This window comes from Pseudomicrostroma glucosiphilum (genome assembly GCF_003144135.1).
Source record: "Pseudomicrostroma glucosiphilum strain MCA 4718 unplaced genomic scaffold BCV69scaffold_13, whole genome shotgun sequence".
NCBI lineage: Eukaryota > Fungi > Basidiomycota > Exobasidiomycetes > Microstromatales > Microstromataceae > Microstroma > Microstroma glucosiphilum.
Genome location: NW_020289925.1, coordinates 312,550 through 332,551, shown reverse-complemented (window position 1 = coordinate 332,551; position 20,002 = coordinate 312,550). Strand labels below are relative to the sequence as shown.

The following is a 20,002-nucleotide window of genomic DNA, read 5'->3' as shown; positions in this document are numbered from 1 at the left end:
GGCAGCGATCCTCTCTCGCTCTTCGAGAAGCATTGGAGGGACGTATGCAGCTGTCACGAGCTTGTGTCTGCCTGAAGCGTCAGCCGCGAGCGCGTCGCACTCTCCTCTGGCGTGTCTAAAGTGGCCGTCAGGATCTGCGTGCGGCTCATCGACATCTTCACTCCGGGCGAGATGCTATCACATAGCAAGCAGTAGCAAGACACATTCTCGAGATTTGCAAGGTCAGCCAACTGTGAACGACGTATCTCGTCAAAGTCGTCATGGCAAGGCACGTCTTCTTGATGGCATTCGACGGTCATCCACCTCAACCCCAAAGCCCTCAGGTGCTCATGAGGAGCCCAGCGACGCCAAAGATCAGCAATCGAACGACCAGACGCACTTTTGTTCCGATGGGACGTCCATGAGCAGGACAGATTTGGACAGGAGCTCGCAGCAGGCAGAGGATCAGGCTAATGCTCATGGGACATCATCAAACAGTCAATCTGGCCATCGGAGGAGACCATCAGAGAATCAGTCTGGTCCTCGAAGGGTGACATCAGAGCCGCAAAATGGTCCACAAAGGGAGTACATCAGCACTATGCCCCGATCAAAACCATCCACAAAGGCGTTAGATCCACATCCGGGCAAGGCGAGCGGTCGCAGTCACACTCGCCGAGGTAAGAACCAATTTGGCCGGACTGCATCCTCGGCCGTGCCGCCGCCTCCCCCCTACGACATACTCTTCTGTGGCACAGACTTCTTTGCCCTTGAGATACTTCGCGCTTTGCACGACAGAAAAGGTGAGAAGGGCCATTGTCTGTAGAGAGACACTGTCCACGGTACTTACTTTGACTGGCGTCATCTACTTCCACCTTCGCTCAGACCTGTGGAGATCGCTAGCCATCATTACGCCTCCGGACACAAATCAAGGCTGGGGTGCTGCGCAGATGAAAGTCTGTGAGTGGAACAATGATCCATTGACCATGTTGATGACGCTCGCTCACCCCTGTGACTTGCCCTCTTCAAGCTCCCGTCAAAAGCTGGGCATATGAGCAGCATTTGCCGCACTGCCACACTTCCGAGCTCCCACTCATACATGAGGAACAGGTGAGAAAGGGGGCAGAGGGGCGATGAAAGATGGTGGCAGAAGTCAATGTGAGGCGCACCTGAACAATGCCCTTCTACTTTTGCCAGCATCCTGCGTTCTCAAGATTCCTTCGTAAACCTGAGCGCGCACTGCTGGTGACTGCTTCTTTTGGGTCAATGATCGATGATGAGACCCTGAAGCTCTTCACTGAGAGATCATCATCGATGGCATTGAACGTGCACCCCAGTCTGCTTCCGAAGCTTCGAGGAGCTGCACCGATACAGTGGACCATCGCCAATCGCATGTCCGAAACGGGTGCGACCGTTCAGCAATTGTCGAGCGGAAAATTCGATTGCGGCGCTATCCTTGCACAGAGAAAGATCGTGAGTAATCAACGTGAGAGGAGTATGCCGTCGAGTGACGACAAAGCCACTGAACTTGGTTGCGCCACAGGGTGTGCCTCCCAATGCCACTTATGATTCCTTATTGCCTACCATGGCATACCTCAGCGCACAACTGCTTTTAGACACTTTGACAGATCTGATCAAGTGTCACACAGTGAGTCGACAGAGAAGCGCCGGCTACAGTCAGGGGCACTGCGTTCCTCAACGTACCATTCCTCAACGTACTGTTCTTCACCTGACATCAGAATCGGTGGAAGCAGGACGACACGCAGGCCACCTTCGCCAACAAAATCCGGAAGGACCACTTCTTGATCGATTGGCACAAGCACAGCGCAGGTGCTATCGAAGCGAGATGGCGGGCCTTCAAGCACCTCGTAGGTACAGCTGAGAGACTGCGACTCCGTTGACTTCTGCTCACATCATGCACTTTGCTTCACTCGCAACTGTCTCTGCTGTCGCCGCCACAGGGTCCACTCCAAACTTACATGCATACTCCAATCAATACATCATCGAGGCAAATTCTGCTACCACCGGCCAAGGTCCTACTGAGCGACATCAGCCTCGTTACACCAGACATGCGACACTTTGGCGCAACAGCCAGACGATTGTGGTCAAATGGTCGTCCGAAACCAGGGAGAGCTTGGTATGCACACCGGACCCATGACACGCCGGTCTTGATCTGCGACGCACTTTCAGATGAAGAGAGGGAACTCGCAAAGAGGACTTCATCGAGTCCTGACAAGGATCAGTATGTACCGGAAGTCGGCATGAGGCTTCCACCGTGGATCCCTGGGTCTGAAAAGTTGCCCTACCGCGAGCTGAAGAAGCTCCATGGCGGTCCTCTTCCAGCAGTTCAAGTTGCCAGAATTCAGACAGATTCGAGACCCAAATGGCCTCTGGACACGTGGTGGAAGAATCAATTGCCCCGTCGAGATCCTTCGGGCACCATGCGCTTTGGAGATCCCGAGACGCCCGAGCAAGCGGAAGAGCGAATCATGGTCAACAGCACAAAGAAGGTCAAGAAGCAACGAGGCGCAGAGAAGGATGGTGAAGTGGCCCAAGTTGACAGGCTGGAGAGCGCTCAACACAGAGCGCGGATGCACCTTACCCGCTGGGAGTTTCGCAACTTGTACAAGGAACGAGAGCGAGAGTACGGCAGTGGCATAGAGTGGGACAGTGAATACGATCGCGAGCCAGATTCTGGGAATGACAGGGAGGGGCAGAGTAGAGGCGATACACCAAGGACGGACGATGCGGAGCCTCAGAATGAGAAATGGCCCTTTTAAGACCTCCCGTAAGGCTCACTGGCATACCTGGCGTTTCGACCGCCACGCATGGACCGAATGATGCTGTGGCCTCCTCGAAAAATGCAATTATGATATCAGCAGCAGTAGCATCTCGTTGCAAAGTCGAAGCAGGCTTCGTGGATCCGGGGCGCGGCTTCACACCTCGGCGAGTCTCGAGCTCGGTGTCAATCGAAATGCTAGAGAATTCTCATTCATCTGTATGTGATATGCGCGGGGTCGAGGAAGGGAGACAAAGGGCAGTAGAGGAAGGAGGCCACCTACTTGGTATGACTAGGCGCAAGAACGAAAGGCGAAGAGGAGAAGTGAGTCAGTGACACAATTCTGATCCCAGCATTTTGGCGGACCAACTCACTGGATGCGCAGCTTCCCAGGGGAGTGCTGGTAGTTGGCCGCATACGATTTGACGCCAATGCGAGCATAATGAGGCTCTGTGACGAGGTAGTCCCACCCTTGCTTCTCACAGAAATGAATCGCATCTTCTCGTGTACGGAACTTGAGCGAAGTACCTTGCATATAATCGGCCGAAGAGGCCCAGCCGATGAGGGGGTTCTCCCAACGAGCAGAACCTTGTAGGATATCCCAGTCCACTCGCCAGTGGTTCGTGCCTGCCTTTCCAGAAGAGTTTGGTGTCTTGGCTGGCTTGAAGATTCGCACTGAGCGCTGGTGCAGCTCAGCTGAGGGACGCAAGGGGAAAGGAAGTAAGGCATAAAGTTGTGTCAGAAGGGAACGGTGAAGGGAAGAGTATGACCAGCATGGGCAATTGCAGCAAGGCGACCTCGTCGCAAGGTCGGCAGGCATCTTCGCAAGTGTAGCCCCTATTCATAAAAGAATGGTACATCTCATTGGATATACCGGAGCTCTTCCTGACGTCCTTGTCAGAACCCGGCTTCTATGTCCTGACTCTGATCGCCGCGATCAGGTCGTCGTGAGGGACACCGGCTGTACCAGTCCCTCCGCCCTGCTAGTTCTCGAGCCAATTCCACAACTGCTAACTCACGAGGAGCATCACTGATCACATCTGCCTGCAGCGCCATGTTCTCCCTCTTCTTCTGCTCGGCAGGTAGATCCCTGCCGGAGCTCTCGTCACCAGAAGCACCATAGTGTCCAGCAGAGGTCACCTCGGTAGGTGGTGACTTTGTAGTGGACACGAAGCGGGCCGTAGAGATGGAGGCTGGGGTGAGCGAGGTGCTTGCAGCGCTCAGGCGCGGTACGAAGGGACGAAGGAAGGACATTGTGAAGCGATGATGTATGACTTGGCCAGAAGGTGAGGTGCGAGGCGTCGTTGGCGGCGGCTGCTTGAGTGATGGACCTGCTCGCCAATCAGACGACAGATGGAGCACGGGCGGGACTCAACCTCCAGGCCAACCTTCGGAGCCGAGGGCGCGCCCTTTCCCACGGACGGCCCTGCCCTCCTCCGCCCAGCCTCGCCTATCCGCGAGGCAATCGTGCGGGGCTTGTAGAGTGTGAGCAGTTGTTCCTCTCCACCTCGTCTTTGTTCTTGGCTGTTACGTTTCCTCCCCCGAGTCTGGCTGAGGGATTGATCTCGGAGCCCTTCTGGTAGCATACAGCCAGAGTAGCTCCTCCGGGCCGCCATACCCACCGCCATGTCAGGCAAGGCAGCTCGCGGCGGGTCCGCAACGGGCGTCAGTCCTTCTCCTAATGTCACCCCTTCGCCTCGTGCCGGGCCCTCGACGTCAAACGCCCAGCAGGGCTCCTCTCAGGATCTCACACCTTACCTGGGCATGCCTCTGCGCTTGACACTCATAGGTGAAGAAGACACACCAGCCATCGGCCTCCTATTCGCCCACGATCCTTCCTCCGGCCTGGTCATCCTCGAGACTGGAGCTTATCCCTATCCCAACTATCCCTCCAAGGCAGCTGCCGCGCCCTCCACCAGGCGACACCAGGCAGTGGTATCTGCCATCGGAGGCTTCTCACGTAGGGACCCGACGGGCTTCCGCCTGATCAAGGAGAGGACGATCAAGGAGGTCAATGTGCTCAACCTCAACGATCAGCAACAGTCAGGCAATGGGGCCATCAAGGGCTTGCCCCCGGCTCTGCCCAAGAAGATTAGCGAGATTCAGCCGGTGAACGTAGCCATAGTGGAGAAGAGGGAGATGGCGGCAAGCAAAGATGCGGCGCTGAGAGCAGCCAAGATTGGAGTGGGAGTTAGCGAGATGGCACAGGAAGTCTTCGAGGCATTAAGCAAGACTCTCCCCTGCAGGTGGCATGACAAGCATATCATCGTCATGGACGAAGTGGTATTGGTAAGTTCGAGAGATCCGGACATGACAGGTGGACTCTCTTGTCTTTCAGATGCTGATCCTGCCTCCTCTTGCGCGCCCGCACAGTCCGAGCCGTACGATCCGTCTGCCCTCCGAATCCCTAAGTATTCTCCTACCCTGCTGGACAAGCTCCTCGACTCCTCTAGTCAGGTGACACCAGGAGAGCTGCCGGACAAGGAAAGCGTGACCACTGCCAAGGGCAAGGCTCGCAGCTGGGAGCGTGTGCGGAGGGTCCTGGAGGGCGAGCGCAGGAAGATCGAGGAGAGGAGAACAGCTGCTACATAGCCTGCTTCGGCTTGATCGTCTTGTGCGGAACGCATTTGTAGGGCGTTGCTCGTCCGCATGCTAGACGGTCTTCGGGCAAGGTGATCATCCAACCACAATGACCATGCTTCATAAGAGATGCCTGCCTGTCCGTATCTCATCCACTACCGATGCTCCTCCGCTCCACTGCCTGCTGATCGCTCTCCTCGCTCTCTCTCAATCGCGTCTTGACCTTTCCCCACCTGCTTACGAGTGTCAGAGCAGCCATGAGCAGTCCAAAGGGCGGCACCAGCCATTCAGCCAGCCAGTACAAAGTGCCGAAGACCCCTCCATAGTATCCTCTCCAGCTCCTGACCAGGTCCCCCACTTGAGCAGTGAGGATCTCCGATGCTCCGCCGCCTTCCGATGGGGAGGTGGAAGAGGAGGAAGTGAGAGCCGAGGAGTTGTCCAAGACTACATCTGCGTAGGGGAGCTTGGAACGAAGAGGCCACTGAGAGGACAGTCGAGACTGGGCTTCGTCTTCGGTGAGGCCTTTGGGTCCATCGCGACTCAGCATCCGAGACAGCTGGTCCTCCGGTGAGCTGCGAGAGACGATAAAGGGGCCCAAATGAGACGTACATGTAAGCTCAGTTGTCCTCACCACAGCCGCCAGCGCTCCTCAGCTTTCGCCAATTATCTCTACTCACCACCACACGACAACCAGCTCACCACACCACCTCCACAACCCCGCCTCGATCAACAGCGGTGTATCCACAACTGTGACCTTTACCCCCTTCACCCAATTCCAAAGCAGCGTCCATGCCATCCTTTTCCTAATCGCCCTATGCGTAATAGCATTCAGCACCTTTCTCTCTTGTTCATTCCCAAAGACTAATCTCCCAAGTACAGGCCGATCTAGCGTACCGTCTTCCTGGAGGATACCAGAACCAAAGTGGGCTACGAGCTTGGAGAGGGTGCGCGAGGAGTCTGTCGGACGTACCACTTCGCGCGCTAGGAGGTCTAGGTCGATTAGAGGAAGATGGTGCTTATCCTGCAGGAGGGAAGAGACGGTGCTCTTCCCAGAGGCGATTCCGCCTGTGAGACCGACGATGAGCATGGCGAGAAGAGTGAGGGAACGAGGCAATACGGACGTACGAGTGGTAGAGAGCAAAGGTTGGGCAAGGTCAAAGACGCGGGGGCGCCGGCGGAAGCCAGAAGCGAGTCAAGTGGAGCGAAGCACGGAAAGGGAGCGGCCAAGGATGCATCGAAAGCTACAGGCGGTACAGATCTTATCAGTCCTGAGCTGAATGGGGTCAATTTCTACTGCCATTACTTGTACAACCCCCACCTCAAGGGATGCATCACTACGCAAGACCCTCGATGTTGGCCCTCCTGACGTGTTCCAGATACTCCTTCAGCCGATTGCCCCCCTCGCGGGTCACAAACTCAAGGTAGAGCCTGTATCTCTCATCCGCCACCAGGATCGGCAGATCAACGATGATGAAGCGCAGTGAGTCCATCCCTAAGGCCTCTCGGGTATCGAAGAACATAAAGTGCAGCCGCAGGATTAGTTCGGGAATATAGATCTGGCGGATGCGAGCTAGCTCAACGAGACGGCGCTCAGCTTCTTCGCGATTGGCAGCCGCATCGACTTCATCGTCATCTGCTTGAGCCAGCTTGAGCCAGTCGCCAGTGAGGACTTCCAATGAAGCTTCTTTGGCAGTCAGGAGCACATTGGACAGGGCTTCCCTCCAGGTATGGGCTTCCAGCTTCGATGCACGACTAGGCTGCTTGCTGAGCACCTCGCGGAAAGACAGGCTTGCAGAGAGGGCCGAGAAGAATTGCCGATAGTGCAGATGTTCGCTCTTGTCCCCGAAGGTCAGATCGAGCATGTCATTCAGGTCTGCCACGACGCTCTCTGGCAGACTGAAGAGCGTGGTCCTGGCTGCATGGAGCTTGCCAGAAGAGAGGAAGAGCCGCATGAGGGCATTGCTCTGGAAGACGGCGTCCGCTCTGGTCGACTCGTCAAAGGTGAGCCAGTCAATGGCCGAGATGAGTCTTGCCTCGACCTCTGTCAGGTCCGTGTTCAGAGCTGCTAGCGGATCGAAGCCATGTGCGGCTATGAGGGTCTGTCTAGCAATGGCAGGATATGCTTCGCCGAAGATGATTTGCACGACCAAGCGGGCCACCGAAGCCGTGTCCAGTGAGTGTTCCTTTGCCCTGAGCAAGGCCGTCTTGCGCTCTGCCAGAGGCATGTCAATGTTGAGTGATGCCAGGAAGCGAGCGTATGTCTCCTCGGCCGATTCGCGCTCGAGAGAGCTGGCGTACATCGCAACGAGCTCGTCCTCTCCTGCATGTTCCAGCGCCTCAACGTAGTGTCGCAACATCGAATTGCACGTCGATGCAGGCAGAGGCCGGTGCAACAGGCGGAAGTAGATGATGAGATGTGAGAAGAAGCGTGCGACGTGCACGTATCGCTTCGGCTCCAAGGTCGCCCTCATCTCTGGCAAGCGGCTCTCGACGTGAATGAGAAGGTCGTCGACGCCATCTAGGATAATTGCTTCTTGAACAACGTGGTACAGATTGTTGGCTTGCAGGTTCACAGATCCCTTCTCAGTTCCCTTGACTCTTTCGAAGATGCTTTTGAGCTCGGCGCGAACAGTCTCCTTTGCGTGCGAATCTCCACTTGAAGACTTGAGCTCCATGACCTTTATGCTACCTCCGCCCTCTTGGCTCCACCAAGTCCTTGCATCTTCTGATTCAAATGCTTCGTCGATCCTCGCCTCGAACGCGGCATTCATGTGAGCCCAGAGATGTTCCTCCCAGGTGTCTGATACGGCGAGCGGCCCTTGAAGTTGGCCGGCCAATGATCCGTACAGGGCCTTTTCGTACACGTCAAGAGTAGGACTAGCAGCAAGCTTCCGGCACACTGCCTTCCAGAGGAGTCGATTTCGGTTGCCGCCGACGTCCTCCTGGAAATCGTCGCCGTCCATCACATCGTCTGCCGAGTCGAGGGCTTGATGATACAGGATGGCTCCCCTCAGGCTAGCAGCCTTCCAAGGTTGATCCGCTTGCCTTGCTAAGTCAAAGGCAGCGTCTAGCTCGCCAGCCCTTGCGTACTCGAACAGAGTCCGGTGCAGAGCCTTTGCATAGCTTGAGTCTTCTGGATCCCACTTGCCTTCGCCACGACTCTCTGCGTCGGGGTCCAGGCTCCGAATGGCCTTGTTCGTGCTTGTTCGGATGCCGCCCACCTGTGTCCTTCTCTCTGCCTTCAGCCGACTCTTGCTGAAGGGCGCGTAGCCTTTGCGCACCTCTGCGATGTGAATGGGTGGGAGTTGAGAGGAGAGCCATTCTCGTACAATCTGTGTAGTAGAGCATCGTAGAAGAAGAGAGGGAACGGCGGGAAGATGTCAGTCTCACTGCAAGCTCGAAGAGGACGGGGAGGTCACCTTTGGCGGGCTTTACCCACCTTGAGCTCCCTGAGATCTCTACTCTTCTCCAGTAGATCTGAGATTGCAGAGCGTGGTGTCTGATAGAAGTCGGGCTCGCGTGCAAAGTCATCTTCGAAGTCTGCCTCTCCATCGGCTCCAACGCGAGGCAGATACCGGTCAGCGCAGAGGAGATGGACCAGCTCCCACGTCCGCGCTTCCAGGATCCAGTCCATGCGGTCTTCCTCTCCCTGGTCATCATCGAAGACGTTCCTCCTGAGTAGCGCTCCCTTGCCTTGATCGAGCTCAGCTCCCTCTGCAGCTGCAGCTCGTTGGAGACATACTTGTGCAAAGCGGACAGCCGTGCCTGGTTGAGAGGAGTCGATGCCAGAGGAGAGGCGGTCTGCGAGGGTGAGGTCGCGTGCCTCCTTGAGCGAGTCGGCGAAGTCTCTGAAGGAGGAAGGCGCCGGTCGAGACGAGGGTCCAGCTTCGTCCATGGTGTGCGACGAGGCCGAGGAGGAGGAGGAGAAGGGCGCGACGGGTGATGGTATCCTTCAAGGGCGTCAAGGTGAGCAACACCTCGAAGCTTGCCTTGATTCCTTCTGGCTCCTCGCGAGTCTGGCTGCTGCCTGGGCCCCGCGCTTCCGGTTCCGACAATGATCGATGGAAGGCGGTCGAGCCAGAGCAGGTGGAGCAACGTCGGCTCGGATTTTTTGGACGCACGACAATGCTCCGCCGCTGAAGGCTGTGGCGACGATGGCACTTCTTCCGATCTTACCACGAACCACCATCACAACCACACAACCACCATCATGTCCACCAATCCCACACAAGGCAACGACCCCTTCTTCCGACCCATCGGACAGCACGTCGAGGATGACGAGCAACAGACCACAGGAGAGGACGGACAGCCACCCAAGATGGTAGAGGAGATTGAGTCTCTCTGCATGAGGTGCGAGCAGAACGGAGTGACCAGGCTCCTCATGACTTACATTCCGTATTTCAAGGAGGTCCTCGTGGCTTCTTTCCTCTGTGAGCACTGTGGCGAGAGGAACAATGAGATTCAAAGCGCTGGAGAGATCCAGGAGAAGGGCTGCATCTATACCGTACACATCAACAACGCAAGCGACCTCAACCGACAGGTAGTCAAGTCTGGCTCATGTACCGTCAACATCCCCGAGCTAGCCATCGAGATTCCACCCAAGCGAGGTCAGCTTACGACCATCGAAGGCTTGGTATCTGATACGCTGCGAGACCTCGAGCTTGATCAACCTCTCCGGAAACACATGCAGCCCGAGGCATACGAGAAGATCGAAGTCCTTTGCAACAAGCTTAGAGATATCCTCGGCGAGGACAGGTCCGACGCCATCAAGCCAGCAGGTGGAGAGGCAGAGGCACAGGAGGATGCCGCTGGCAGCTCTGCCCAGGCTCAAGCTGCCGAGGCCGCCGGTATCAAGAGCCATGGCCCGGTCGGGGGTTCCAATGCTAGACAGGAGGGCCGGACTTTCCCACCCTTTAGCATCAGGCTAGACGACCCTTCTGGAAATTCGTTTGTCGAGTTCCTGGGAACCATCCAGGGACGGGGTGTGTCTGATGCCAAGTGGACCAAGCGAGACTACCCACGTACACGGGCACAGAACGAGATGCTCGGTCTCGCGGGTCCCGCCGATCCCAATGCCAAGCCTATCAGCAGCAGGAAGGTCGCTTCGCTGGAAGAGGCTGCAGCCGCTGCTTCCTCGTCCGGAGGAGGCTTCAGCAAGAGCGAAGGCGAGACTGACTTTGAGAATGAAGAGATTTACACTTTCCCTGGCGCTTGCTCAAGCTGTAACGCTCCGCTTGACACGCTCATGAAGAAGGTCAACATTCCTTACTTCAAGGACGTGATCATCATGTCCACCAACTGCGACTTCTGCGGGTACCGAGACAACGAGGTCAAGTCAGGCACAGCCATCTCTGAGAGGGGTCGAAAGCTTACTCTCAAGGTTGAAGATGCAGAGGACCTCACTAGGGACATCCTGAAGTCCGAATCTGCTGGCTTCTCCATTCCCGAGATCGACCTCAATCTCTCTCCCGGTACGCTCGGAGGCAGATTCACTACGCTGGAAGGTCTTTTGCAGCAAGTGTACGACGAGCTCTCGGAGCGAGTGCTCATGCGCGGAGACTCTTCGTCGAACAGCACTGCCTTTGAGGGCTTCCTCGGCAAGCTCAAAGCAGTCATGTCCGGCGAAGCCTGCCCCTTCACAGTCATCCTCGACGACCCTCTCGCCTCTTCGTATCTGCAGAACCCATATGCTCCGGATGTGGACGAGCAGCTGACGATTGAGGACTACGACAGGACATGGGAGCAGAATGAGGATCTGGGACTCAACGACATCAATGTTGAGGAATACAAGAGCGATGGAGAGGGTGAGAGCGCGGCTGCTGCTGCCAAAAGGAAAGCGGACGAGGCTGCCGAGGGAGAGGGAAGGCCAGCGCCTGTCGCTGCTCCGGTCACTGAGGCTGGAGTGGGCACGGAGGTTGCTGCTGAGATGGAGGAGGGACAATAGAGGAGAAGCGCGAACCTCTTGTATCATTATCTTAGTAGAATCTCATGCACTTGGCCCAGAGCCGTGCTTCATCTGAGTGCTCATCGAATTCATCAGCCACTTGTATTCGTCTGACCTAGCCTGCTGACGGTCTCGGGCAACACAGATGTCAGAAAGAGATGAGAGAGACACAACTCTGCCGAGGTGAGTTGATCTGAACAAAGTGAGAAGCCCGGAGTTCAGGGGGCCTCAAAGAGTTCTCAGCGGTGTGGACAGAGCGAGCATATGTTTACAGGATGGGAGAGAGTGCAGCAGGCGAAAGGGAAGAGAGTACATTGTGGAGACACCAACGTGCGCTAGGCGTATGGACTCTTGGCATGCGAAGAGGCTGAAGTACAGTAGTGAGCCATCTCTCGCCCTCGTCACAGTAGAACGTATGGATGTGGTCTCGTTGTTAGTTTCTCGCCTCGCTACCTGTCAATAGCGCCCTTCTGCATGCTTCATGCCTCCCCTCGCAATGGACTTTCCAAGGATGAAGCTTGGCCAAAGACGGAAGAAGAAGCTATTCAGACCAGGACTGAGCACGGAACCGCCCTGCGCGACGGACGCATGGACTTTGCTACCAGGAACCACTGCGCACCGCAGGTTGCAAGAGCAAAGGCCCCTGACGAGGTGAAGAAAAGCGAGTCATCACTCAGCACATCACATGCGACGACCTTTCCTTCATACCATATCTCTATCTACTCTTTAATTGCCCTACTTTTCCATCCTACATTTATCCCCACTATTAACACTCTCATCGCTCATCCTGCTATCGACATCTAATCAACACCTTTTCGATACCACTTCTGCCTACACTATCAGCCTGTCATTTCGACTACTACTCTGCAACGATTGCTGCTACCTGAGACCTGCTGCAACTCCTCTGCGACTCCACGACTACGCTGCACTCAATACTACCACCTTACAAACATCACCAGTACTTTGCAACGCCTATAATCCAAGTGACGGGCGCAGGGCAGGCGATGATGCTCGGCCCTCGCACATCACTCTCACCCAAGACCAATAGCGATAACGAGCAAGACATTCTCTCTTCCGACGCCTAGCGGAGCCAAGAAGGGCATTCGCCGTAGACGTTGCTGAAGTTGAGGCACAGACTTGCAAGTTTTAGAGCCTGTCGATGCGCAGGCATTCGACAGAGCTCTCTCTCCTTTGCAAACCTGGCAGCAGCTCAAAATGTGCATCAGGGCCTCGAGCAACCTCATCTGACTCCACACGTCGACCATGAGGCGATTCTTCCCGGGGGATCTCACATCATGTCTGTCCTGCAGTACCATACCGCCCGACACATGGTCAATGTTCCTCAAACAGGGTTCATGAATCTCAAGGCTGTCGTCAGGAAAGCTCGCTTCCCAGTGGAAGTGCTGCTTGTCGACGGCATCAACGCCGCGGAGGTGCCTCTCCCAGCTTGGTGGGTTGGTGCGTGGTACGGAGACGGTACACACACCGTCATCGCTACCTGTAACCGCGATCTTGCGGCAATTCGAGGAAAGCTCGAGCAGATCATCGATGATTACAACGCAATTCGACGGCATGGGCTGCACTGCTGAAGGTAGGGGCTTACGAAGACCGTCGGCAAAGATCTCACCTCAATGTACACGGGTCAGTCTGGCATCTGAGCATCGTGAGCACTGTCCGCGGTCAAGCTCGAGACCACTGGAATCGTGTCACCGCGACGATGCGAAAATTGGATATGATCGACATTGACAAACGGTATGGCATTCCTCTCGTCTTCCGGCAAGTAAGCCAGGAGGACCAAGCTGCGCTGCTCGCTGCTCTGGTGGACTCAGATGAGACAACGCGCAACCATCGGACCGCGTACAGACTCACTCAGTCACTGGCCTACCGGTTCATACTTGAACATGCGCGAAGAATGGCTGTCGGGCTCGGGATTGCAGTCAGCCGCACCACCACCGCATGAAGCCGGTGGCTAAACACGGAAATGCACACGTTGAGGATCGAGCGAGTCGGGGGAGACGCCCCAGTCATGCGCAAGCAGATCCGCCTCCAGGGCCATGAAGCTACCACTGTGCAGCTCTGCGAAGGCTACGTCGTGTTTGCAGACACCCCCCGAGCTGTTTGGTAGAGCTGCTTTCGATATTGTTTGGTCACCATTATACGCTTTCGCTTTCTTGACGACTCTGGCGATGGTATATCGAGGGAATTCTCCTCTACGAATCGACCTGTAACCATGTCTCTTGCCGTTTTCTGCAGCCGCCGCCTTGCTTCCCAGTTATACAATGCCAATAAAGTCATTGCTTCATTATACAGTCTTCTTCTGCTCGAGTCTGACCGCTTCTTGTGAGCCTGCAATAGGAGACGTCAATTGGAATCGGGCCGAGTGCAGCAAAGAAGCACCACGCACTGCGTGTGGGACATGGTAGAGGCAAAAAAGGTGACATTACTGAAGTGATCGGAGCGAGGTGCCCAGCGCCGAGACACCAGAAGGGAAGGAAGCGAAGTGACACAAAGGGCTAACATACATGCGGGAACAATGGGAGAGAGGGCGAGAGACATGAGAGGGGTGCGTGATCGTGCGGCAAAGCGTAGGGAAAGTGGGATCGCGACGAGACGAGCGGATTTGGTCGCCAGACCCCTGATTCGATGCTACATCGCAATCATGGGGCCGTCCTGACTTTTAGAATCCATCAAGCTCTCCCTTAGTTGTCGGATCCATCGGACACGATACCTGCAATGGCGGCCGAGGAGCTAGTGACCAGGATGGCGGTCATGAGAGCCGAGGGTGTCAACCTGACGATGTCCTTCTTCCTGCCAGGAGCCATGGCAGACAAGATACCGATATTGATGGCCTGGCTGGCCAAATTGGCAAAGGAACAAAGCAGATACTTGGAGATGAGGTATCCTCTGGGGGTCAAAGTTGCCCTCACGGTGCTCTCGAGGTCGGTGTAGGCAACGTACTCGTTGGCAATTGTCTTTACGGCGATGAGCTTGCTGACTGCTAGAGTGTCCTCTCCGGGCACACCCAGCATGAAAGTGAAGGGGTAAAGCAGATAACCCAGAATCAGCTGGAGAGTGAGAGGTCCGTTGTTGTCGTCGATGTAAATTGCGTTTCCAATCCACGCCAATATCCCGTTTACGGTCGAGATGAACGATACCAGGACGAGGACGTTACCAAAGATCAACCAGGCGACGGTGACTCCGAAGCTGGCTCCGTTGGACAGGGCTTGCCAGAAGTTGACGGGCCTGTCTTCGTCGTCTTCCTCTCGGTTGATCTGAATGCCACCCATGGTCTCGGGCTCCTCGGTCTCGGGGTAGAGGACCTTGGAAGCAGCAATGGCGGCAGGGATTGACATGACACTGGAGGTGATCAGGTCCTTTCCGGAAACTCCCAAGGCGACGTACCCGATAAAGGTACTACCGGAGATGGTGGACATTCCAGAGGTGAGCACCTGGTGAATCTCACTCCTGGTCATCGTCTTGATGTAGGGACGAACGAGCACTGCATTCTCTCCCTGACCGATAAAGGGCGAAGCGACGGCGACGATGGCCTCAGCTCCGGATACGGACAGGAGGCTCCTGGCCAGCCAAGCCACCTTTTGAATGGCCCAAGACAGGACACCGAGCCAGAAGAGCGCAGTGGCGAGGGCAACAAAGAAGATGATGGAGGAGAGGGTGTTGATGAAGAAGTAGCCGTTTGAAGTAAAGTCTCGCCAGAAGAATTCGGCACCACCTCCGACGTCTGCGGCGTACTTGCCCTCGGGAGCCTGAGCCTGGGTGAGCAAATCGGCCGCGGCAGTCGCGAACCACGTAAAGATGGCCAGACCAGCGCCCGTTCGGAACACAAAGAGAGCAATGATGAACTGAAGTCCAATGCCCACAATGGTCGTTCGGGCCTTGACAGCCTTGGGGTTCTTGCTGAGGCAGAAGAGGAAAATGTAGATGAGCGCCAGACCAGCGATACTGATGGTCCTCTGCTTGTAGTTGGACGCTGGGTTCTCTGGCAAGCCGTAAGCACTTCCGAAGATGAGCGCAGCGAGGCAGATCCAGCCGAGGGCGAGCTTTCCATAGTAGGGCAGCATGTTAAAGGGCTTCTCTACAGCCGTACCCCAGACCATGGATACGACACGGATGATGGGTCGCTGGGGGAGGTAGCGGGACTTGTGGAAGAGGATAAAGCAGATGAAGAAGACGGAGATGAGGGCAGCAGGGATACGGCGGTGGTGCACCACGGGCCTATCGTTGATCTGGGAGACGATCAACCAGGCCAAGATGACGGCGATCAAGAGAAAGTCGCGCGCCCAAACAGCATACCTGCTGTGCGACATATCAGCAATCTTGGCAAAGACCGAGTTGCGGTGGCCATCTTCCTCCTCGTCCTCGATGCGAACCCTGCGAAGAGAGGCGGGAGCCATGTGCCCATTGGCACTGTCTACGTCGCCATGCTTCTCGGCAGAGGCATTGGAGTGGGGTGAACCTGCCAGACGTCCAGTGCCGGGCTCTAGGTCGATTCCGTAGCTACCCGACTTTTCCTCGGCAGAGCTGGGCTGGCTGTGAGCGAGCTCGCTGTGGGTGATGGGTGGTGCGGCCTGTCGATCGGCAGCGGCAGCCACAGTGGGGACCTCGATCTGAGAGCAATGGTGGGTGGCAAGGGCGTGTCAGACGAGCTGGACCTGGGCATGCTAATCTCTACATTGCCATAGCTGTCACTCACACCTCCGTCCGGAGTCTTGTGCGTTGGGTCTCTAAAATCCATGATGGAACAGGGAGCGTTTCGGATCAGAAGGGGGAGAGAGAGAGAGGAGGGACTGGTACGTGACACGGATGGAAAGGAAAGAGGGCTTTGGACGGGATCTATGTACTGTATCACTCTCCAGACAGACTGGTGTGCATCTTTAGGTTTCTGTCCCTTATCGCCCGACTTGGTAAAGGCTGCCGGCCAGGTGCGGGAAGATCGGGTGGGCGTCCCCGCTCTGCGAAAAAAGGCAAGGAGTGCTGCCGGTTTCTGCTGCTGCTGCTGCCGCCACGGAGCTGCTGCTGCTCTCCCTCCGGGTCACGGGCCGGGAGCCGGACATCTCTATTGGCGCGTTTGCCTCGCTTGTCGGTCTGAGCCTCAATCTCTGACTTCCTTGGCCCACGACCGCAGGACGGGAAGCAGTGGCGGTGGCGGAAGGGCGGGCAAATTGCCACGGAAGACCTGGTGCGCTTGCTTGCGCCTCTTCTGGAGCCGCCTGCCCTCGCCGCCTGTCTCCTCCCGTCTTGGCACTTCGACGCGTTCTCGAGTCCAGGAGCGCCGCGCTATCTCGGGCCGGAGAAGCAGCCACCGGAACAACCGACCTAAGCCCAAGAAGGGGTGGACAGACAAGGTAAGCAGGCAGGTAAGAGCAATGTCCAGGCACAGGTGGCTGGCTGAGTCGAGGATATTGTCGGGCGAGATGCTTTTGAAAGATAGCGATAGGCATAAGCGGTGCTCAGCGGACAGCCTGCCTGCCTTCTCCCCGCAATTGCCTCGTGCTACGGAGGGAGCGCCGCCATGTCTACCTACGTCTTGGCAACCTTGTCGAAGGGATGCCGCGGGGCTAGACGGCGGAGATAAGGCCTGCGTTGAGCAACCCAGAAAAAGGTACTCTGGGCCAGGAGCGTGACCCCACGCTGACTTCCCACGGCCAGGGACGGCAATCTCTTGCTACTGCAGCACCATGTCTGCAGCCTTGCAGCGTCGTAAAGCGAGTCACATGAGGCGAACAATGCACAAGCATGGACAGGGGGCTGTAGGCACAGCGTTCTATCAAGACAAAGGAACCACGGCTGGAGAGATTCCATGATTGCGGGGATACTCGACGTACCTTGCAGGAGAAGCGAGGAGGTGGAGTCTGAGATTACTGCTCCTCTCTACCAATTCTGTTCGGACGAGCATTGCCGAGAGAGGTGTGCGAGACATGCTGCTTAGGAGACGCGTCGCTCTCCTCTCACGCGTTGACAGGCATGCGAGTCGGGCGACGCTCCTTCCCGCACATACCGAGGCCAAGGACAGTGAGTGAGCCTTACGACTTGGCTTGCGAATGAATACCAACGCAGCAAATGTAACACAGTTCGCACACGCTAGTCGATCCTCTGAGCCCTTGACGCAGGAAGACGGACAGTGCAGGAAAGGCGTGATGCCGTAAGCGCAGGCAGGCAGGCAGGTGGTCAGCAAGCAGCCATGAGCCAAGTGGAGGTACAGTGCGCCTCCGCATATCTTCCTAAGCATCATCGTATCGCCCAGTCATAGCTGCCCGAACCTCTTTGCATTCCCCCCCTCTTCATGCTCCCTCGCCGACTGTCCGCTATAGCTCAGCATCTCACTCCCACCTCTTCACAAAGCACTCGCACCATGGCTACCAACACCTCTCCCAACCCACGCTGGAAGGAGCTCATTGCAGATGGAATTGCAAAGGGATTCAAGGAGGGCGAGAAGACAAGTGTCCTCTACTACCCGCTGGCTACCGTCACTCCTGGTACTCCACCTCAGCCTCATGTCCGATATGTAGTCCACCGTGGTTTCGTCAATGAGCAGAGGTCAAAGGATAGCCCATCGGGAGTGGAACCCTATGACAAGGACTTTGGATCTAGCGTCTGCCTGCTGACCACTACGGATGTTAGGGCACCCAAGGCCCAACAGATGGTGGAGACGGCCAAGCAGGGTGGAGCCAATGGAGAGATCTCTTGGTGGATGGAGAGCAGTCAGCTACAGGTGAGGAAAGCAATGCAGCGCAACTTGGGCATAATACATACTAGCTTCTTCGCTTTCCCGTACTGACATCATTGCGCCCCTTTACACTTTCCGATCAGTTCCGCATCTCCGGCCTCTTCCACCTGCTCCCCACTCCTTCTCACCCCCTCTTCAAAGACTTCCCAAAGGAACGTCTCGCCCCTCCTTCCTCCTCTTCCTCTTCCAGCAGTAGCAAGCCCTTCGACTGGGCACAAGAGCGTACTCGCGTCTACGAGAAGCTCTCTCCTGGTCTACTAGCCTCCTTTGCTCGACCGGTCCCTGGATCTGAACATCCAAATGCTTCAAAGCTAGAGGGTGGACCGGGAGAAGGGACAGAGGGAAAAGATGAAAAGAACAGTCCTTGGCCATTGGAATTGCCTCAGCCTGGAAAGGAGGAGAATGAGGAGCAGAAGAGGCTATTGGCCGAGAGCGAAAAGAAGTGAGTAGTACGAGGGAGAGAGACGACTCTGTCATGCAAGTCTGTGAGTAGTACGATGCCTGACCAGAGCATATTCTGCCCTTTACAACCTGGACTTCTAGCTTCGCCCTGCTGGTATTCGAGCCCTATCAAGTGGACTTGGTAGATCTGGGCCGCGATCAAAGGAGCATCTTTGAGCGCAAGGGCGATGGTCCCAACTGCGAGTGGTCGGAGAGGAGGGTGGTGCCCTAGAGCTTCAGATCAGAGGCATGAGACGACACGCTGCATTCATGACGTATGACACGAGGAAATGCTATGCTTTTGCTCAGGGAATGTTATACACGATGATCAGGGACTTGTCCATTGTACGCAGTGACCACATCCACCTTCCCAAGCTCGACCCTCCTACCCTCACTAGCCAGCTACCATCTCGGACTCGCTCTGCGCTGCTGACCTCCAAATGCCTGCCCAAGCGGATACTGCGCCTGTTGAGTCTGCTGTGATTGCTGGTGCTGGTGCTGTGAGCCAGGCAGCAGGGGCACAGCCTTTGAGTCTAACGAGGTAGACGCCGATCCCGAGTGGGAGCTAGAGGTGTACGAGGAGTGCTCATTGTGCTGCAGACCGGCACGGAGAGGCGGAGCGAGGAGATGACCTGGTTGATCTTGCTGCTGCTGCTGGGGGTGTGGTTGGGAGAGGGAGGCAGCGGCAGCCCCGGCAGTAGCATTAGCGGTAGCTGTTGTTGGCCGGGTCGAAGAACCGGAGGAGACGCGAGAGGATTCATGGTCTTGGACGTGCGGCGGGAGGGGGGGAATGGTGTTGGAAGGTCCTCCGGAGTGGATGGATTGAGTTGGATCAGATGAGAAGCTGAGTTCGCGACCATGGCAGACAGGTGAACAGAGCCAGAGCAGAGCGTTAGCGATTCACCCCTTACCCTTTGCCTCCCTCGCCTCGCCATAGCCAGCCGATCACCCACTCCACTCCACTCCACTCACCTATAGTATTCCTCACTCCCCTGATCCACCATCCACATCCCCACCGAAGAGTCCCACTGCGGTCCCCTCATCCGACGGGCCCAGATCAGTAGACTGTTCCATTCCGCACAAGACGTCTCTGCCGGTCGCGTCTTTGGCGGGGGAGGGAGAATCGCCGCCGCCGAGGAGGAGGAGGAGGAGGAGGGGCCAGCAGAGGGACCCGGTATTGTCCCGTCTATAGGTGGATCTGTTGTGGTAGTTGTTGCTGGAATTGAGCCAAGAGAGCTCTCCGGTATTGTCACTGCAGTTGCCCCGCCCAGAGCACTCCCACTAGCACCCACACCTGCTGCTCCATCCTCCTCCCTCTCTTTCCCCTTTCCCACCACCGATAGCCCCGTCTCTCCCACTGCTCCCACCGCCGTCGCCGTCCCCTTGCCCATCTCCCCAGAGGACCAAGCATCATCACTCTCTGACCAAGGCCGGGCTTTAGGCACGCGTAACACCACGTCTACGCGAGGTCGGTTGCGGATGGCAGGCATGGCGAGGGAGCGAGCGAGCGAGCGGGCGGGCGGGGGGGAGTAGCAGG

General features: G+C 56.5%; 9 protein-coding genes across 9 annotated transcripts; 4 read left to right on the top strand and 5 right to left on the bottom strand.

Annotated features, from left to right (window-relative positions):
* Positions 1 to 400: 400 nt before the first annotated feature.
* BCV69DRAFT_300776 (Formyltransferase) lies at positions 401 to 2,756 on the top strand (the record flags this gene model as incomplete). Its single annotated transcript, XM_025494495.1, has 7 exons — positions 401 to 779; positions 862 to 936; positions 1,007 to 1,086; positions 1,174 to 1,449; positions 1,520 to 1,624; positions 1,716 to 1,844; positions 1,938 to 2,756. The coding sequence occupies 7 exons, from the start codon at positions 401 to 403 to the stop codon at positions 2,754 to 2,756; spliced, it is 1,863 nt and encodes a 620-aa protein (XP_025346150.1).
* Positions 2,757 to 3,131: 375 nt separating this feature from the next.
* BCV69DRAFT_239170 (hypothetical protein) lies at positions 3,132 to 3,871 on the bottom strand (the record flags this gene model as incomplete). Its single annotated transcript, XM_025489973.1, has 2 exons — positions 3,132 to 3,451; positions 3,775 to 3,871. Coding segments are annotated over 2 exons (417 nt in total), but the record flags the coding sequence as incomplete, so codon positions are not given.
* A 245-nt stretch (positions 3,872 to 4,116) lies between these two features.
* BCV69DRAFT_54816 (hypothetical protein) lies at positions 4,117 to 5,470 on the top strand. The gene has a single exon (XM_025495363.1). The coding sequence runs from the start codon at positions 4,382 to 4,384 to the stop codon at positions 5,345 to 5,347; it is 966 nt and encodes a 321-aa protein (XP_025346148.1). The 5' UTR covers positions 4,117 to 4,381; the 3' UTR covers positions 5,348 to 5,470.
* Positions 5,011 to 6,463, bottom strand: BCV69DRAFT_272928 (CoaE-domain-containing protein). The gene is made up of 2 exons (XM_025490994.1): positions 6,013 to 6,463; positions 5,011 to 5,907 (listed from the first exon to the last, which is right to left on the bottom strand). The coding sequence occupies exons 1-2, from the start codon at positions 6,420 to 6,422 to the stop codon at positions 5,484 to 5,486; spliced, it is 834 nt and encodes a 277-aa protein (XP_025346147.1). The 5' UTR covers positions 6,423 to 6,463; the 3' UTR covers positions 5,011 to 5,483.
* Positions 6,464 to 6,580: 117 nt separating this feature from the next.
* On the bottom strand, positions 6,581 to 9,304 carry BCV69DRAFT_262473 (nuclear pore protein 84/107). Its single transcript, XM_025490719.1, has 2 exons — positions 8,775 to 9,304; positions 6,581 to 8,667 (listed from the first exon to the last, which is right to left on the bottom strand). The coding sequence occupies exons 1-2, from the start codon at positions 9,228 to 9,230 to the stop codon at positions 6,670 to 6,672; spliced, it is 2,454 nt and encodes an 817-aa protein (XP_025346146.1). The 5' UTR covers positions 9,231 to 9,304; the 3' UTR covers positions 6,581 to 6,669.
* Positions 9,305 to 9,490: 186 nt separating this feature from the next.
* Positions 9,491 to 11,355, top strand: BCV69DRAFT_291029 (putative ZPR1-protein binds to translation elongation factor eEF-1; the record flags this gene model as incomplete). The annotated part of the gene is made up of 2 exons (XM_025493737.1): positions 9,491 to 11,139; positions 11,318 to 11,355. The coding sequence occupies exons 1-2, from the start codon at positions 9,546 to 9,548 to the stop codon at positions 11,353 to 11,355; spliced, it is 1,632 nt and encodes a 543-aa protein (XP_025346145.1). The 5' UTR covers positions 9,491 to 9,545.
* A 2,623-nt stretch (positions 11,356 to 13,978) lies between these two features.
* On the bottom strand, positions 13,979 to 16,032 carry BCV69DRAFT_278545 (hypothetical protein; the record flags this gene model as incomplete). Its single annotated transcript, XM_025491207.1, has 2 exons — positions 13,979 to 15,904; positions 15,991 to 16,032. 2 exons carry the CDS (start codon positions 16,030 to 16,032, stop codon positions 13,979 to 13,981), a joined length of 1,968 nt encoding a protein of 655 aa, XP_025346144.1.
* Positions 16,033 to 17,649: 1,617 nt separating this feature from the next.
* Positions 17,650 to 18,697, top strand: BCV69DRAFT_314177 (hypothetical protein; the record flags this gene model as incomplete). Its single annotated transcript, XM_025495095.1, has 3 exons — positions 17,650 to 18,009; positions 18,108 to 18,466; positions 18,568 to 18,697. 3 exons carry the CDS (start codon positions 17,650 to 17,652, stop codon positions 18,695 to 18,697), a joined length of 849 nt encoding a protein of 282 aa, XP_025346143.1.
* A 170-nt stretch (positions 18,698 to 18,867) lies between these two features.
* Positions 18,868 to 19,955, bottom strand: BCV69DRAFT_300768 (hypothetical protein; the record flags this gene model as incomplete). The annotated part of the gene is made up of 2 exons (XM_025494494.1): positions 18,868 to 19,309; positions 19,438 to 19,955. The coding sequence occupies 2 exons, from the start codon at positions 19,953 to 19,955 to the stop codon at positions 18,868 to 18,870; spliced, it is 960 nt and encodes a 319-aa protein (XP_025346142.1).
* Between the last annotated feature and the right edge of the window lie 47 nt (positions 19,956 to 20,002).

What these genes read in the sequence shown, in the direction of transcription:
- BCV69DRAFT_54816 (XM_025495363.1), top strand. Translation starts at nt 4,382, where the DNA reads ATGTCAGGCAAGGCAGCTCGCGGCGGGTCCGCAACGGGCGTCAGTCCT.
- BCV69DRAFT_272928 (XM_025490994.1), bottom strand. Translation starts at nt 6,422, where the DNA reads ATGCTCATCGTCGGTCTCACAGGCGGAATCGCCTCTGGGAAGAGCACC. An exon ending in GAGCTGGTTGTCGTGTGGTG is followed by an intron (nt 5,908 to 6,012) that starts GTGAGTAGAGAT and finishes CGTCTCTCGCAG; the next exon opens with CTCACCGGAGGACCAGCTGT.
- BCV69DRAFT_262473 (XM_025490719.1), bottom strand. Translation starts at nt 9,230, where the DNA reads ATGGACGAAGCTGGACCCTCGTCTCGACCGGCGCCTTCCTCCTTCAGA. An exon ending in GAGATCTCAGGGAGCTCAAG is followed by an intron (nt 8,668 to 8,774) that starts GTGGGTAAAGCC and finishes TCTACTACACAG; the next exon opens with ATTGTACGAGAATGGCTCTC.